Source organism: Argentina silus (genome assembly GCF_951799395.1).
Source record: "Argentina silus genome assembly, chromosome: 19".
Lineage (NCBI taxonomy): Eukaryota > Metazoa > Chordata > Actinopteri > Argentiniformes > Argentinidae > Argentina > Argentina silus.
In genome coordinates this window covers 2,035,272-2,051,762 of record NC_139673.1, presented here as the reverse complement: position 1 = coordinate 2,051,762, position 16,491 = coordinate 2,035,272, and the positions used below count along the sequence as shown (strand labels likewise).

Genomic DNA, 16,491 nt, shown 5'->3' with positions numbered 1-16,491 from the left:
GGGGAGGCTGCTGGGCCTCTACCAGGGGAGGCTGCTGGGCCTCTACCAGGGGAGGCTGCTGGAGGATTCTACCACTCCTCATTCCATGGTCCTCCGATTTCTACCCCCACCAGCCTCCCCTGCCCTCAACCCATCCCTTTCTCCATCCCTCCATCTCTCTCTCTCATCACGTGCTTCATTAGCATGAAATAGATCGCTGCGTATTGTGAATTATATGCCACAATATGGTCATAATAATAACAATAACAACAAAACAAAAAACTCTCTCTCTCTGTCTTTCTCTCCGTGTCTCTCTCTCTCTCTCTCTCTAACTCTGTCTCTCTCTATCTATCTCACTCTCATTTCATGCTACTCAGGCATCAATTTGATACAATTATGGTTGTTTACCTGCGTTCCCAGTGGCTCTCCGAAGGGAAAGGTGACTCTAATTGAGAGCTAAACCTTCCATAATATCACCCATATCTGCTGCCATGTGCTCCCTCAGATTAGTGCTGTGGGAGACCACACACACACACGCGCACACACACACGCACACGTGTATACATCTCTCTCTCTCTCTCCCTTCTCCCTCTCCTCCTCTCTCCTCCTCTCTCCCTCTCCTCCCTCCCTCTCTCTCTCTCTCTCTAAGCTGGGGTATTGAGACCATGCTGACAGCGTCTCAGCAGCCATCTGGACTCAAAACAAAAAAAAAGCCCTCATCGAATCATATCTCAGAATCAATCATATCTCAGAATCAATCATATCTCAGAATCAATCACATCTCAGAATCAACTCTGAGAGCGTCCCAAACGTCTGCAAACAGGCGCTGTAATCACAGCCTGCTCCAGGTGGCTCAGCCAGTCGGAAACAACGAAGACCAGACATGTACGAAGACACGCGCTGCAGACCCGTGCAGAGAGGGGAGCCGGCCGTGGCTGAGTCGGGTGTTTGATCTGTGTCTCTGGAGGCTGTGACTGGAGGACAGGCAGCGGAGAAACACGTCTTCATCAACAATTTCAGAAGTCGTGCAGGGAGGCGTGGCGCGGAGCGGCGTGGCGAAGCGACCGATAACAGGCATCCATCGCTGCGAGGGAACATCAGCGCCATGGAAGGAGATAAATTGTGCGGTTTTTCACGGTTCATCTACTGAGGGATGAGGAGAATGAATCGTAATCATCACAGACGCCCAAACACACACACACACACACACACACACACACACACACGACTGGTACATGGCAACTAAAGGTTAACCATCAGCGTTGATGTTATCAGAGCTGATTTGAAAGGTCCATTGACTGTTAACCTACAGAGGACTGACTGGCCTGGTCATGTGATCTGACTGGCCTGGTCATGTGATCTGACTGAGGAGCAGTGAAACTAGACAAGGATGAAGGTTATATACCATATATACACCCTGGTAGATATACCATATATACACCCTGGTAGATATACCATATATACACCCTGGTAGATATACCATATATACACCCTCCACCTCCACATATATACCATATATACACCCTGGTAGATATACCATATATACACCCTCCACCTCCACATATATACCATATATACACCCTCCACCTCCACATATATACCATATATACACCCTCTACCGCTATGCGTGATCTATTTCTTCTTCTGTTTCTTCTTGTCTCTCTGACAGAGGCAGCACAGCCTTGTTCACGTGACAGAGAGTTAAAGGGAGGGTGGGGTGGGGAGGAAATGCCAAGATAATTGGCATTTGTGCTCTCGAAGATCTTACATAAGATATCTATCTAAAGTAGAACTCTGGAACCCTACAGAAATACTGTACATTCAGGTTATTTGGGTGACATGGGGAATCAGGAAAAGGGGGGGGGGGGGTGAGTTGGGGCAACGGGGGGGGGGGGGGGGTACTGGAACTGGAACTGAAGATAGTGTATAAGGGGACAAGAATCTCTCTCTCTCTCTCTCTCTCTCCCTCCCTCCCTCCCTTCCTCCCTCCCTCCCTCCCTCTCCCCTGAGGAAGGCTATTGAGCCAACACATTGATGAGCTAAATAAATGTCACAGCAATGAGAGAAGTGTGTGTGTGCCACTTTCATTTTCATTAAATGTTGGGTTCCATTCCGTTAGTCAGCACCTCCCTCTGGGGGCGCGTTCCCCGTTCTGTTGGATTCATTACTGGCTTGCAGGTAGCAGGGTCCAGTGAACTCCAAGCAACTCCCAAAAATATCGAGTCATTAAAAACTGCCTCTTTGAACCCCATCGATTGGCCGGAGTGAGCTGGACCACAGCGGGAAAAAACTCACTTGGGGAGCTTCTCCAGAATACGTAGCATTGATCTGCCAGGACGATCAACTCGCTTCTCTGAACGAGAGAGCTCTCTGTAACGGCGACGAATCTGTGTTCCGTTTACACTGATAACCAGAGTGTCCAGGCCCAGCAACCACAGTGTCCATCAGGCCCAGCAACCACAGTGTCCATCAGGCCCAGCAACCACAGTGTCCATCAGGCCCAGCAACCACAGTGTCCATCAGGCCCAGCAACCACAGTGTCCAGGCCCAGCAACCACAGTGTCCATCAGGCCCAGCAACCACAGTGTCCATCAGGCCCAGCAACCACAGTGTCCAGGCCCAGCAACCACAGTGTCCAGGCCCAGCAACCACAGCACGTCCCCTGCTACCCTGGACATCCAATCATAATCTGGTTAGGAGGCGTGAACACCGACTCAGACGTACTCTGTAATGAAATATCAACACGTCACGCCTGCCGTGACCAATAACAGGCGCAACGGCACATGGATGTCTGCATTCACGCTGGAAGGGTCTTCAAGTGCTTCATGTGATGCAGGAAAGACGTTCATTAGAACATGATAGAATGTCACAGAGGAGGGAGAGGGGAGGGGAGGGGAGGGGAGGGGAGGAGAGGGGAGGAGAGGGGAAAGGAATGGAGGGGAGGGGAGGGGAGGGTAGGGAAGGAGAGGAGAGAGGAATGGAGGGGAGGAGAGGAGAGGGGAGGCGAGGCCAGTCAGTCACCAATCTGCCCCGCTGCCCTGGAATGAGCCAGGTGACTCATGACATGACCTGATATAGAACATGATTTGATATCAGGGGAGGCTGACGGAGGTAGAATGCGGAGGCCAGGTTCACTGTAATACATGGCATGGAATGATGAATGGTATCAAACTCGTGCCACATTCCATTCCATGCATTATGATGAACCCGTCCTCAAAGTCTGCTTCATTTATCATTCCACTGAATGCAAGTACACAACACAACAACATGCCCGGGGCACAGCAGCCCTCCAACATCAATCAACAATACAACGTAATAAGCCAGAACGTTACACACAGGGTAGGTAATCTAATAGTAAAAATGTATGGAATTGTGTGTGTGTGTGTGTGTGTGTGTATGTGGTGCGTGTGTATGTGTGTGTGGTGTGTGAGTGTGTGAGGGAGACTTTGCTCTATTTTGTTTCTTCCATACAATACCAAGAGAATCCCACCTCATCAGAGGAACCCAGGACTGCACACCTCACTGCTCTGTCTTAGGTCTCGCTGGATAATCCTGTCAGAAAATTATCTTTTTGGCAGAGAAAGGCACACACACACACACACACACACACACACACACACACACACTGAAGAGTGCAGCAGCCAACCTAACAATGTCATGGCCAGGAACCAGGGTGGTTGGCAGTCAAGGCTGAGGATGTCACAGGAAACTACGATACCCACGAGGCCGCTGTGACATCAGGACCCGAAACTACGATGCCCACGAAGCGGCTGTGACATCAGGACCTGAAACTACGATGCCCACGAGGCCGCTGTGACATCAGTACCTGAAACTACGATGCCCACGAGGCCGCTGTGACATCAGTACCTGAAACTACGATGCCCACGAGGCCGCTGTGACATCAGTACCTGAAACTACGATACCCACGAGGCCGCTGTGACATCAGTACCTGAAACTACGATACCCACGAGGCCGCTGTGACATCAGGACCCGAAACTACGATGCCCACGAGGCCGCTGTGACATCAGGACCTGAGGCACTTCTGCTTTTACGTGAATAAATAACAGCAAAACGGCTACCTGGGAGGCAGCGAGAGTGAACATAAACATCGACAACATCAACATCGCCAACGAGCACAACGATACAAACACAGCACGCGCCGGGCCGGGCCGCTGTGAGACCCATTCGGTTTTACCACCGTGAATGAGAGACGCGCGCAGAGCACACATTTCACAGAGCGCCGATATGACACATCCACACATTATGGTTGTGTGATGCGTTCCAGCGCGCTATTGCTGCTCGCCAGGGCTTTTCCTAGGCAACGCAGCACGGTGAACGCTCCCTCAGAGGGGAGGCGTGGTGTTTGGTGAGGGGCCGTAAATACGTTCTAACGATCTGTAAAGGCCTGTCCCTTATTCCCACCTGAATCTGACTGGTATTATGTCTCAAATCCCCTACTACACTGGCGGAGGGAGGGAGGGAGGGAGGGGGGGGGGGGGGGGGAGAGGGAGAGTGTGAGAGAGAGGGAGAGAGAGGGAGAGAGAGTGTGTGTGAGAGAGAGAGTGTGAGAGGGAGAGAGGACAATGCCAATGATTCGCAGCCAAGATTAAAGAGCACCCTTTTCCCAGTAGATATGAGTCACAGTGAGGGAGGGAGAAAGAGAGAGAAGTGGTAAAGGTGCGTGTGACAATGACAGGGGGGGATAAAAGAGAGGGTGAGATGAAGAGAGAGAGAAAAAGAGAATGAGATTGAGAGCGAGGGGAGGATGAGAAAGAAAGGGGTGAGGACAGAGAGGGAGGGAGAGAGAGAAAGTGGTAAAGAGAGATGAAGAGAATCACCCTGGCAGAATAATGGATCATATCCCGACCAGGGGAGCAGAGAAGGAGAGGGAAATATCATGGAAATATCATGTTCATCTCCCTTTGTCAACCACAATGACTGTACACTTCATACACCAATTCCTCTTTCCCCCTCTCTCTCTCTCCCTCACCCCTCCCCCTCTCTCTCTCCCCCCTCCCTCCCCCTCTCTCTCTCTCCCTCTCTAGTTGCTTTATTGGCATGGTATTCAGGCAGTATTTTTTGCCGAAGCAAAAACAAAAGAACATTAAAACAGTAGTGATGAGGTGCAGCAGTCACAACAACAATAATAATAATAATGTATTGACTAATAGTAATAACACAAAAGAACACATACACACTCACACACACACACACACACACATATACACACACTCTCTCTCTCCCTCCCTCCCTCCCTCCCTGTCTCTCCAGCCCCCCGAGGGCTGACTGGGCGACGAAACTCAGATGAGCAATTGACTTTGATCATGGCTGATGACACCACCACACCCTTCACACACACACACACACACACACACACACACACACACACACACACACACACACACCTCCCCTCCCAACCCCTGGGGTCTGTGACAATGGAAAGATAAATGTGGTCCTGAGAAGGCTGCAGGGGCTGGAGATCCTGTTACTGCTGCTGTTCCTGCTGCTGCTGTTCCTACTGTTGCTCCAGCTGCTGCTGTTCCTGCTGTTGCTCCAGCTGCTGCTGTTCCTGCTGCTGTTCCTACTGTTGTTCCTGCTGCTGCTCCTGCTGCCAGGGGTCTGGACTGCTGTTCCTACTGCCAGGGGTCTGGACTGCTGTTCCTACTGCTGTTCCTACTGCCAGGGGTCTGGACTGCTGTTCTCACAGAGGTTAATATTGCTACATGCTTATTATCTTGTTGAGCATTATCTCTATGGCAACTTGAAGGATGACGACGAGGGGGAGGAGACACACACACACACACACACACACACACACACACACACACCATCATCATGGCCCATATCCCCCACATCCCTACTTCATCTTCTTCTGAAGTCACGGCCCAATTCTTTACCTATTGAAGCGTGCACACATTCCCTCCCTCCCTCCCTCCCTCCCTCCCTCCCTAAATCCCTGTAATGGATTTAGAAGCATGGGCTTCATTAGTGAAAAGCCAGCATTAACACACCTGACTGAGCTAACCAATGACTAATCAATGCCTTAATTAGTTGAAACAGACTATAAAGAGAAAGAGATTAGTGTGAGTGCTGGGCTGGAACCAAAAAGCCTGTCTGTGTTCTGTGCACACCGTGGCTCTCCAGGACGGGGGGCACTTAAGTATTGTTACACAAGGCAAGGGTTGTCACACAAATGGTAGACCATGTGACCACTTCATTGTAGCGTGACACAGTGGGACAGGGAGAGTCCATTACCCTCATTACCCTCTGATTAATACCACTCACTATGGAGCTGCCCAATACAATCCACACCCACACATGTACAGATTAATGTTCCCTCGCCCCACACACACACACACGCACACGCACACGCACACGCACACGCACACACACACACGCAAACGCCTTCCGTTTCCATCGATCACAACTGCATGGCTCCATCGAATCAACGTTTCAACGAGAGCTTAATTGAGTGGAAACGCAGTTTTTCTCCAATCGTCCATAAATGGTTGGGGGAAGGGGTGGGGTTGGGGATGGGGGGGGGGGGGGTGGGGTGGAGACAGCCTATTCTATAACTTATCCAGTCCAGTAAATCTGAGGTCGTTCTTCGCCTCAGAACAAGTGACCTCCGTGACAAACGATGTAGAAGGAAAACACTTAGTGAGTTGGTGCCATAGAACACACACACACACACACACACACACACACACACACACACACACACACACACTCCAATGAATGAAGATACACAGTGTGTGTGTGTGTGTGTGTGTGTGTATCTTCATTCTAAGAGCTGAGAAAGATAGAGGCATCATCAGTGCTTGTGCTGGGCTGAGGACAGTGAAGATGTTGCCACGGAGACGCGGAGAGGAGAAGGACCGCGGCGGAGGTCCATGTCTGCTGGTTACACCATCACAGAAGGACAACAATGTCCATGCCTGAACTGAAATAACACAGCTACGCTTTCTTAATGGAAGGGTTTTCTTTTCATATAACTTCCCATTCACATAAAATGGTGGTGTCAAATATTACGAGCAATATTGCGATTCAAACGTTCACTGGCCGACTGGAGGCTACATTATGCGCGTCATTTAGCCACAGAAGATCACTGGCAGGCAAACATCTGAACTACGTTAGAATAAACCCTGGGACATCATTGTGTAAAGCTTGTGTACCATGAACAACAGTTTGTAGTGAGATAATGAGGGAAATTAATTAACGGGAGCTGCGTCGCTAATGTGAGTTTAAGGTCGCTCAACAAGTGATGAAACCAATCCGTTCTAACGCGAAGAAAACTTTTGGAAAAATAGGACGGGGATGAGTAATGAGACTTTTGGAGAAAAAAAAAGTATATCTTGGAGTCCAGAGGGAGAATCAACTGCATGGAGAATTGAGAGAGAAAAATGACTGAGCACTATTAAAAATTGCTAATAGGCTAATTGGTTCCGACGCTCAGCCTGGTGTGCGCGAGAGAGAATGTGTGTGTGTGTGTGTGTGTGTGTGTGTGCATAGAAAGAGAGAGAGACAGGGAAAGTGTGCGTTCAATTCTGCCTTGAAATGCAATAACCACACTCTAAGCATAATACATACAATGAATAAAAACCACTCAAGAAAAACTAGAAAATATATATTCAATTTGATCGATTAAAACACATATAGGCCACGTCAAGTTGAAAATAGACCAAATCAAGTAGGCTGCCGGCAAACACCTGCCAGTGCTTGTTCGGAGTTTAGCCTAGTTTACGCAAACCAAAGTAAACCGAAAACACCCTGAGCCTTACCTTGAAGGTTCTCCCTCTCTCTCTTTATGAAGAATGTATTATTCTGTTTCTTCCTCTCTCACAGCTGTCGGTTCATCTCACCGACAATCCTCATTCCTCCCGCTCCGCGAACTGGCGACACTCGGGGAACTTCCTTTGACAAAAGTCGGCGTCGCTTCGCTCTTTGAGAACGGTGGCAGAGGTGGGGATGAGAAGGAGGAGGAGAAGGAAAAAGAGGAGAGCAGGGATGTGTGTTTGAACTCGAGCTCCCGGGGAGAAACTCGAGGCGTGATGTAATTCAATACGCAACGACAGACTCTAAGCGCCGGCTTTACGCACAGCTCTCGCTTGGGCAGAGAAGGGGGGGAGAGAGAGAGAGAGAGAGAGAGAGAGAGAGAGAGAGAGAGAGAGAGAGAGAGAGAGAGAGAGAGAGAGAGAGAGAGAGAGAGAGAGAGAGAGAGAGAGAGAGAGAGAGAGGTGGCACAACTGAACGAGAGAGAGTGCACCTGCCAACACGGTGTTATACACTCCCCGAACACTTTATTAGGAACACCTGTACACCTTCTCATGGTGGAGGTGGTGTAATGGTGTGGGGAATGTTTTCTTGGCACACTTTGGGCCCGTTAATACCAATCTATCATCGCTTGAATGTCACAGCCTATTTGAGTATTGTTGCTGACTATGTGCATCCCTTCATGGCCACAATTTACCCATCTTCTAATGGCTACTTCCAGAATGATAATGCATCATGTCACAAAGCAAAAGTTGTCTCAGACTGGTTTCATGAACATGACAGTTCAGTGTTCTTCAGTGGCCTTCCCCGTCACCGGATCTGAATCCAGTAGAACACCTTTGGGATGTGGTAGAACGGGAGATTCACAGCTTGAAAGTGAACCTGAAAAATCTGCAGGAATTGCGTGATGCCATCATGTCATCATGGACCAGAATCTCAAAGGAATGTTTCCAACATCTTGTGGAGTCAATGCCACGATGAATTGAGGCTGTTTTGAGGGCAAAGGGTATTAGTATAGTGTTCCAAATAAAGTGTTTGTGAGTGTACACTTATATTGAGTTGTGGTGAGATACTCAGACTTATGTTGAGTTGTGCGTATGCAGAGAGGGTTGTATTGTTCTGGGGAGATTCACTTGCTTAAAACGTGTAAGAACATCCCGGAAGTAGCCAGGGTCATTCAAGGATGAGTTGGAGCTGAAACAGCTTTTTGCGCCATAACACCACACGCAGACTCAGAGTAAACAACATGACTTTCAGACTTTAGGTGATGTCTGTCAACCCCAATAAACAACGTAGCCTATTCTATGAAAGCCATAAAACATCAGTCTTGTAGGCCTCGTGAAACCGACTGAAACACCTGAGCTTGAGTCACTACGCACTACTCGACTCTCCACGTGTGTGGGGGGACCTCTAGCGGTAAAAACTGGTATAGCAGAATGTGAAGTCAAGTTGATCGTGAAAATGCTTTCCTGATCGCTGATACAAAATAACGTCCTCTATCTGGAACAATCCAGGATGTTAAAACTAGTATGAAGTGACATTATCAGTCAACTGAAAGACCTGATTCATACTGTAAGGATGGGATTAGTTTATGACCCTGTACCCTAACTCAATCACGTTATCAACTGAAGCATTTGAATGTAAAGGCTTTATTTCAACTTCAGTTCAGACACATGTACAACCTTAATCTTTGAAGTTAATAGGCTGGTATGTGCCTAAACTAGGGGGATGTAGAATAGATCATGTGAGATTTTATTATATAAGAGGAAGCAAGACAGACGTAGAAACAAATGTATTTAATCCACCAGGGCAGAGTCCACAGCTTTGGACAATCAAAGACTTGCCACATTACAGCAAACAGGAAAAACAAACACAGGCAACCTGTACACCAGCTTGTCAAGAGGATGTCACAGATACGCACAAAATTCATACAAACGGATATCGTACACAATGTGTTGTCTTTACATGGTTAATTAAAAAACAAAAAACGACAACTGCGCAGGATATCTGGGACATCAGGATATCATAGCACTGACCAGGTTATCAGTCTTTCATTTCAACTCAAACATCCAGAGTTGGTTATAACACCATCAGGTCCCTCACTCTTATAAAAACACATTCATATGCAATCGTCCATCATTTGAGAATGAAACGCGTCCCTTGAGGTTTGTGGTCCAGAAACTGTCACTTTGGTAGTCTGGCCCTGGTGGATACATGTGCAAGAACCATACAAACTAAAACTAATATTATACATCTTTCTCTCTCTCGCCCCACAGCTTATTCATCCTCCTCTTCCTTGACCTTCTTCTTCTTCTTCTTTTTCTTCTTCTCTGTTGGCTGTAGAAACAAGAGACAAGAGTCAGTGTGTTGTTTTGCAGAGACGGGGGGGGGGGGGGGGGGGGGGGTTCGATAAACGGTTTTTATTTATTTAAAATTATTTTCTACATTGTAGATTAATATTGAAGACATCAAAACTATGAAGGAACACATATGGAATTATGTAGTAAACAAAAAAAGTGTTAAACAAACCAGGATATGTTTTATATTTTAGATTCTTCAAAGTAGCCACCTTTTGCTTTGATGACAGCTTTGCACACTCTTGGCAAGGTGTGTTCAAACTTTTGACTGGTACTGTATGTCGACAGTTAAAGAAATAGGGCATGTCCTCATCCCCAAGGTGATGCTTACCTCCTCTGTGGGTGAGGCTACAGCCTCCTCCTCCTTTTCTTCCTCCATCGGCTCTTCGGCAGCCTCAGCTTTCTTGTCCTTCTTCTTCTTCTTCTTCTTGGGAGGTTCTTCTGCGGCTTCTGGTTCTGGACGAAATAAGGACACAGCGTTTAGTGATTGGACATCACGTAACAGAGATACAGACAGGACCGTTTCCTTTCCTGTCCAGAAACAACCTCTCCCTACACACACGTCTAGAGTTGGATAGGTATAAGGACCTTGCTAGGTCATCACAGGAGAAATTAAGTTATTACCATTTTACTCATCTCTATATATCGCTAAATAATTTCAGATATATACATGAGTAAAATGGTAGTAACTTAATTTGTCCTGTAATAGGCTAGCAAGGTCCTTTCTTATACCCATCCAACTGTTTCAGATCTACACAGATGTTTAGGAGCTAGGAGGGTCATAGTAGCTCACCTTCCACCACTGGCTCCTTCTTGGATTTCTTGACCTTGACCACTGGCGTCACAGGTGCCGCCTCTTCCTCTTCCTCCTCCACCTCGTCAAACTTCCTCTTCCTGGACGTGGAGGGCAGGGTGGAGTCGCCGGACGGGTCGTATACTTGAACGCTGCTGTGGAGACGACACCCGAGAGAGAACGTTAGTTACCAAACAAAACCAAAGATTCTCTCTCAAAAAGACGTTTGAGTCGCATCCTAACATGAGAGATGTGGATGACTTTCCTGAGGTAAAACTTCCATCAACACACATTCTCAATAGGCTGCAGGACTGACCTCTTGTGTTGGTATTTGTCTGCCTTGGCCATCTGTTTGCCTGTTCCGCTGATTCTCCTGATCTGAAAGGACAACAGGGGGAGGTCAGCAAAAATGCTCAAATAAAAAAAAAGGGGAAAAAAGCAGTGTTTTCATTTTGAGGGACAGCGTGGACGTCAGCTGCACTTACTCCTTTCTCCTCAATGTGGCGCAGTCGAGCCTCCAGCTTGGCGCGGTTCTCGGCTCCCATCTCTGAGTTGGTGTCCTCCCCCAGGGCGTCGTAGCGAATGGCCAGAGCCGCTTTGGCTGCCAGCATCCTGGATATCTGAAGGAGGAGACACACCGGACCAATGTTACAACGACACTGGATTACATACAGACCACCACCACGCCACGATTTCAGCCATGATAGAGACAAGGCTGTGAAGATAACAGAAGACTGAGAGGTACGTGTGTGTGTGTGTGTGTGTGTGTTTGTATCTCCCGACAGGATCCACAGTGAGGAAGTGAGCCTTCACTGCAGGTTTATGAGAGTCGTGCTCTACCCCCCGTGTTGGTCACACAGGACACTGCAGTCCTACATGAACGTAAAAGGGGTTCAGGAAAAACTGCCGAAATAAACGGCTAGCTCGAATGACTGGTTCACCCCCCCAACCACAGACCAATCACAGCGGGCGTTACTGCTACGCCCAGGTCCTCACCTTGCCCTTGTTCTTGGCTGAAGTCTGGCCCACCAGGGAGGCGTGGTAGATGAGACCATATTTGGGCGTGTCTCTGCGTGTCTTCAGGGCTCTGAACAGGGCCTTCTCAGCCCCCAGGATCTGCACCGTGGAGGCGGGGTGCTTCGCCAGGTTCAACAGGGACCCTGCCAATGAGGAAACACCGGGGAGAGAGGGGGGGCAAACATTTAGGCTCAGTCTGGTGGAAGTAGCAGCCGCCCACCTGTCCTTATATGGGCAGGAGGAAAGACTCCCAACTTTCAGTTAAAAACTCTCGTTTCTAACTGCCTTCATCAGAAGACCTGTCATACATCGGCAGTAGGATCCTGTCCTTTAATATATAGATTGTTTATCTAACTGTACAAGCTCAGATGAGGTAGTGACTGAAAAGCATCAGGTAGTTTCAGTAGAATGACTTCATGTCGTCATCATCACCGCTTGTCGATGTCTAGCTAGCTGATAAGCTATGGGCGCCGTCTGATTGGTCGAAAGCGACGCATCGCGTCACGGGCACTGACCTGCGTGCGAGATGAGGCGGGCGCCGACCAGCTCTCCCACCATCACCGTCAGGTTGGGGGCGATGGCCGTCATGCGGTTCTTCAGGTAGTCGTATAGCTGGGTGCGGTACTCGGAGATGTCAATCACCTGAAGGGACAAACACGGGCAACGGGCGGGTCAGCGAGGGAAGGAAGGAAGGAAGGACTCATTGAAGGAATTATTTACCCAATGCCTAACTAACTAGGAGGTGATTCCGGAAGGAATTGAAAGCCGTGCTGGGCTACGACGGCTTTCTGGAAACACGGGGGAGATTAAATGTGACGGTTCAGATGAGGTAGTGACTGAAAATCCCACAGTGTGTTTTCAGGAGAAAGACAAACGTCGTCATCATCACCACTGCCACTAGCTCCCCCGGGCCCAGCCCAGCCCAGCGTGAGCCTCAGATCCAGGCGACAGAACAGGAGCTCACCTGGTCACACAGGTGCATGATGTTGTTAATGTCCTCCTCCGACACCTCGGTTCCCATGGAGATTTCAGCGGCCAGTTTGACCTCGGCCTCAATATCCTCCGGTAAGAGGTCAGACAGGTCGGTGGTGGCGACGTTGGTGCGAAAACCTGGGGGGAAAGGTGACAAGACCATCACACACCATTCAGACAACTTAACAGGAGAGAGATAGTCGGCACACTGGAATCAAGCCTATGGGTGCATCTGGACAGCCTTAAGTGGAGTCTTCACCTCTGCATTAACTCACTAACTGCCAGAGTTCCAGAATTATGTACTAAGAATTCCAGAACACTCATCACCTAAAAGTGTTTTATGTGGTATTTACCTACCAACAATACTTTGGCTACAAATGGAGCATAATTTATGCATTTTTGGTGAATAAAGTCAATCTGAGAGACTTTATTCACCCTTGACACTAAATTCGTTAAGACAACAACTGAAGAATGCACGAACGACAGGTGTGTGTGTGTGTATCTCCCGACAGGATCCACAGTGAGGATGTGAGCCTTCACTGCAGGTTTATGAGAGTCTTGCTCTACCCCCCCGTGTTGGTCACACAGGACACTGCAGTCCTACATGAACGTAAAAGGGGTTCAGGAAAAACTGTTGTTGGTGCGTCTAAACAGTCTAAAGTGGAGTCTGAACGCGAAAGGACGACACGGCGAGAGCCTCTCCCGGTACACATCCACCATGCTGCCTCCACTTGTGTGCCCTCAGAACAGTGCAGAGTCACATCCGCCCCACTGAGACACCAACCACCCCCTTGCCCATTCCAAAGATGGCCGCCCGCTACTTTGCTAGCGTCTCCCTGGCCTGTGAGCATACCTATCTTGCGGACACTTTTGCAGTAGGCCAGGTTGTCGGTGATGATCTTTCCCAGCTCGGGGAAGTGCCAGCCGTACCACTCTCTGTTGCGCATGATGTAGTTGTTGAGCTCCTTGTCCAGGTCATCCAGGAGGGCTGGAGAGAGGGGAGGACAGACAGACACCAGTTAGTTTCACGTCTTACACCGTTCATGCAGTTCTTACATAGAACGGACTTAAAACCACCCGGTAGTCAAGACTATGGCGTCACAGTGCTGCATGAAAATACATCCTCAAAAGCATCAGCATAACAATTAAACTAAACATGGATAACATAATACGGATAAACTATTAATAATAATAATATTTTCTGTGTGTTTGTGATTATTTGGTCGCCCTAAATGTAGAGTTAGTTTGGGTGTTGAAAGTGAGATCTGAGGCGTTGCTTACAGATGGCTTGAACGATCATGGTGTCCACCTTGTCAGGGCTGAACTTCAGCTTGTAGCGGGACAAACTGACATGGGAGAGAGGGGGGAAAGGTTCATGTTTAGGGTGATGACACAAACAGACAGTAACGAGAGGCTGAGCCGCAGGAGGGCTGCTGCCTCAGGGGTAGTGACGAATGCTGAGAGGAATCTACAGGAGGTTTCAGACAGCAAGAGATAATCATTGGCAGCAGTATAATAACATATAATATACGCCATTTAGCTGACGCTTTTATCCCAAGCGACTTGCATTGCAGTGAGTGCATACATTTCAGTATATATGGTCCCAGCGGGAAATGAACCCGCAATTTAAGCGTTGTTAGCGCCATGCTCTACCAACTGAGGACCACATTCTGTCTAATATATGTCCTACCTGTGCATTTCAAGAAACAGTGTGTGTTATGCCCTATCTGTGTATGTGCAGTCGCATGTTATAGCCTACCTGTGAGCCAGACCCAGGGACATGGCGGCGATCTCCCGGGGGGGCAGGCCAGTGATCAGGTTCTCCATCTGGTTCCTGATGCCCCTCATGAGCTCGGCCACCGCGGGGCTGTGTACACAGCTCAGGTTCAGCTTCTCCTGCAGGACAGGGAGGCAGAGGACAGGTCAGAGAGGTCCCGATGGTCCCTTCCACCATCACTCTTTCATAGGCAACAGCAATATTTTTCTTGCTGTGTGTGACTGCGTCTCCCCCACCATTACATTATTCCTTATTGACGGACCACTGACCTTGATAACCCCTCCCAGTTTGGCATCGCTGATGGCCAGCTGCTCGTGCGCCTCTTTGGCTACCACCTTCTTCAGGACTTTCTTCAGGCTCTTCCCGATCTTACCCTCAGTCAGAGCGGTGGCCGCTGCAGAGGGGGGAAGGTACATTTAGGACGATGTCGAAGACAAGGCTGCATCACAGAACAGGTGAAATGATGCGTTACTACATGCAAGAAGCAAGAGTACTCGTCCTATTGTGTCCATGCCATATAACAACATCTTTCATTTCAGGGACTATCATTGTACAAAGCTGTGGCCTCAGTGGTAGTGACGAATACTGCTGAATAACCTCATGCTTTAGTCAGACACAGAGATACATCATAGACCACAGTTTGAGTGTATCTGAGTGTGCACTACCGTGGCAAAAACAGATCGTTAAATTACCTGCCAACGCCTCCGTTGTGTCCTGGAACTTCTCAAAGTGCTTCAACTTCACACTGTTTTAAAAAAAAGAAAAGACATCTTGTTAGTCGATTTCAGCAGCTAAATGCTTGATGATAAATGTCCAAAATGTATTACAGTGGTGGTAATGTGGCCACTTCACCATATGCAAATTCAACTGGTTGGATGGTCACCATGTGGGTAACTTGGGCGACAATACTCACACTTTGTTGGCTTTCTCCGGAGTCTGGAACTCTTCCCATAAACTGTCGATCTGGGTGAGTTTCGACTCATCGAGAACCTGAAGAAATGTAGGATGTTACAAATACATCGAAGATCATTAATTAATGGTATCTGTTTTTTTTCTATCGCGCATTCCTAAGCGGGCTACGGCCACCAGGAGCTGCGTGCCCCCACGCGGTTCTCGAAAACGTGTCACGAACACGTTACTAGAATTTCCACATTAAATGCATCGCCGGGCTCCCTAATATTCTCTAAAATGCCGATTATATCAACACGGAAGGTGCCTAAACCACCCAGATAAGGCAGATAACGTTGTGCATAGCTAGCTTAACGTAACGCACTTCTAAAACTAATCGCCACATGCAACGTGGTTGGTCGATTACGCTGCCGGGCCTCGTCTTGTATGACAAGAGTTTAACTCTGACAAGACAATGCAGCATTACAATCACGAAGATTACAAACAGAAGCAAGGTACACATAATACGCAAAAACAGATAACTGACAACGACATAAAAGGGTTCATACTGAATTATAATTCAGGGAGAAAAGCCCAGCCAGCATGGTGGCTAACAAGCTACACTGCTAGCCATGTGAGATGCCGCTCGTTGGCACTGCATCAAAAACGCAAAAACATTGTGTTTTTGCGGATATAAAAGCAAAATACTTACTTTAAATATAGCATAGCCCGCAGCGGTCTCAAATAAAACGAGCATTTTGATGCCCTTTCTCGATACGTTTGTTAAACCGGCAGGCTGCTCTCCGAGCGACAGACACCACGCGCTGCTGCTGCTGCTCCGCTCACTGAGGACGAGGCGCGCGGCGCGGCGGGGCGGGGCTTCCGGGGGACGCGGCAGGAAGCTCTACAGTCAACCCATTCACCGAAAATAGTGT

The 16,491-nt window shown here is 48.4% G+C and overlaps 2 protein-coding genes across 3 annotated transcripts in view; both read right to left on the bottom strand.

Moving 5' to 3' along the window:
- Nucleotides 1–7,869, bottom strand: part of LOC310819471 (SH3 and multiple ankyrin repeat domains protein 2-like) — a gene marked incomplete at its 3' end in the record, with an annotated part of 107,786 nt that extends 99,917 nt beyond the window's left edge. Inside the window, exon 1 of the mRNA XM_083690776.1 lies at nucleotides 7,761–7,869. The remainder of the gene's footprint in view (nucleotides 1–7,760) is intronic.
- A 1,664-nt stretch (nucleotides 7,870–9,533) lies between these two features.
- nop58 (NOP58 ribonucleoprotein homolog (yeast)) lies at nucleotides 9,534–16,394 on the bottom strand. Of its 2 annotated transcripts, none has more exons than XM_083691034.1 (15): nucleotides 16,269–16,394; nucleotides 15,582–15,658; nucleotides 15,361–15,413; nucleotides 14,938–15,062; nucleotides 14,651–14,787; nucleotides 14,173–14,237; nucleotides 13,745–13,879; nucleotides 12,884–13,029; nucleotides 12,435–12,561; nucleotides 11,899–12,062; nucleotides 11,388–11,522; nucleotides 11,219–11,280; nucleotides 10,903–11,057; nucleotides 10,441–10,565; nucleotides 9,534–10,089 (listed from the first exon to the last, which is right to left on the bottom strand). In XM_083691034.1, the coding sequence occupies exons 1-15, from the start codon at nucleotides 16,311–16,313 to the stop codon at nucleotides 10,030–10,032; spliced, it is 1,611 nt and encodes a 536-aa protein (XP_083547160.1). In that variant the 5' UTR covers nucleotides 16,314–16,394; the 3' UTR covers nucleotides 9,534–10,029. The 2 variants fall into 2 exon arrangements, with proteins under 2 accessions (XP_083547160.1, XP_083547161.1); XM_083691035.1 differs by having other exon boundaries at nucleotides 10,903–11,054.
- Between the last annotated feature and the right edge of the window lie 97 nt (nucleotides 16,395–16,491).

Excerpts from the sequence above, each read along its gene's own strand:
- nop58 (XM_083691034.1), bottom strand. The coding sequence starts at position 16,313 with ATGCTCGTTTTATTTGAGACCGCTGCGGGCTATGCTATATTTAAA. Across the intron at positions 14,238-14,650 it reads TCCCTGGGTCTGGCTCACAG|TTTGTCCCGCTACAAGCTGA; the intron begins GTAGGCTATAAC and ends CTCCCATGTCAG. Across the intron at positions 11,281-11,387 it reads GCCACATTGAGGAGAAAGGA|ATCAGGAGAATCAGCGGAAC; the intron begins GTAAGTGCAGCT and ends TTGTCCTTTCAG.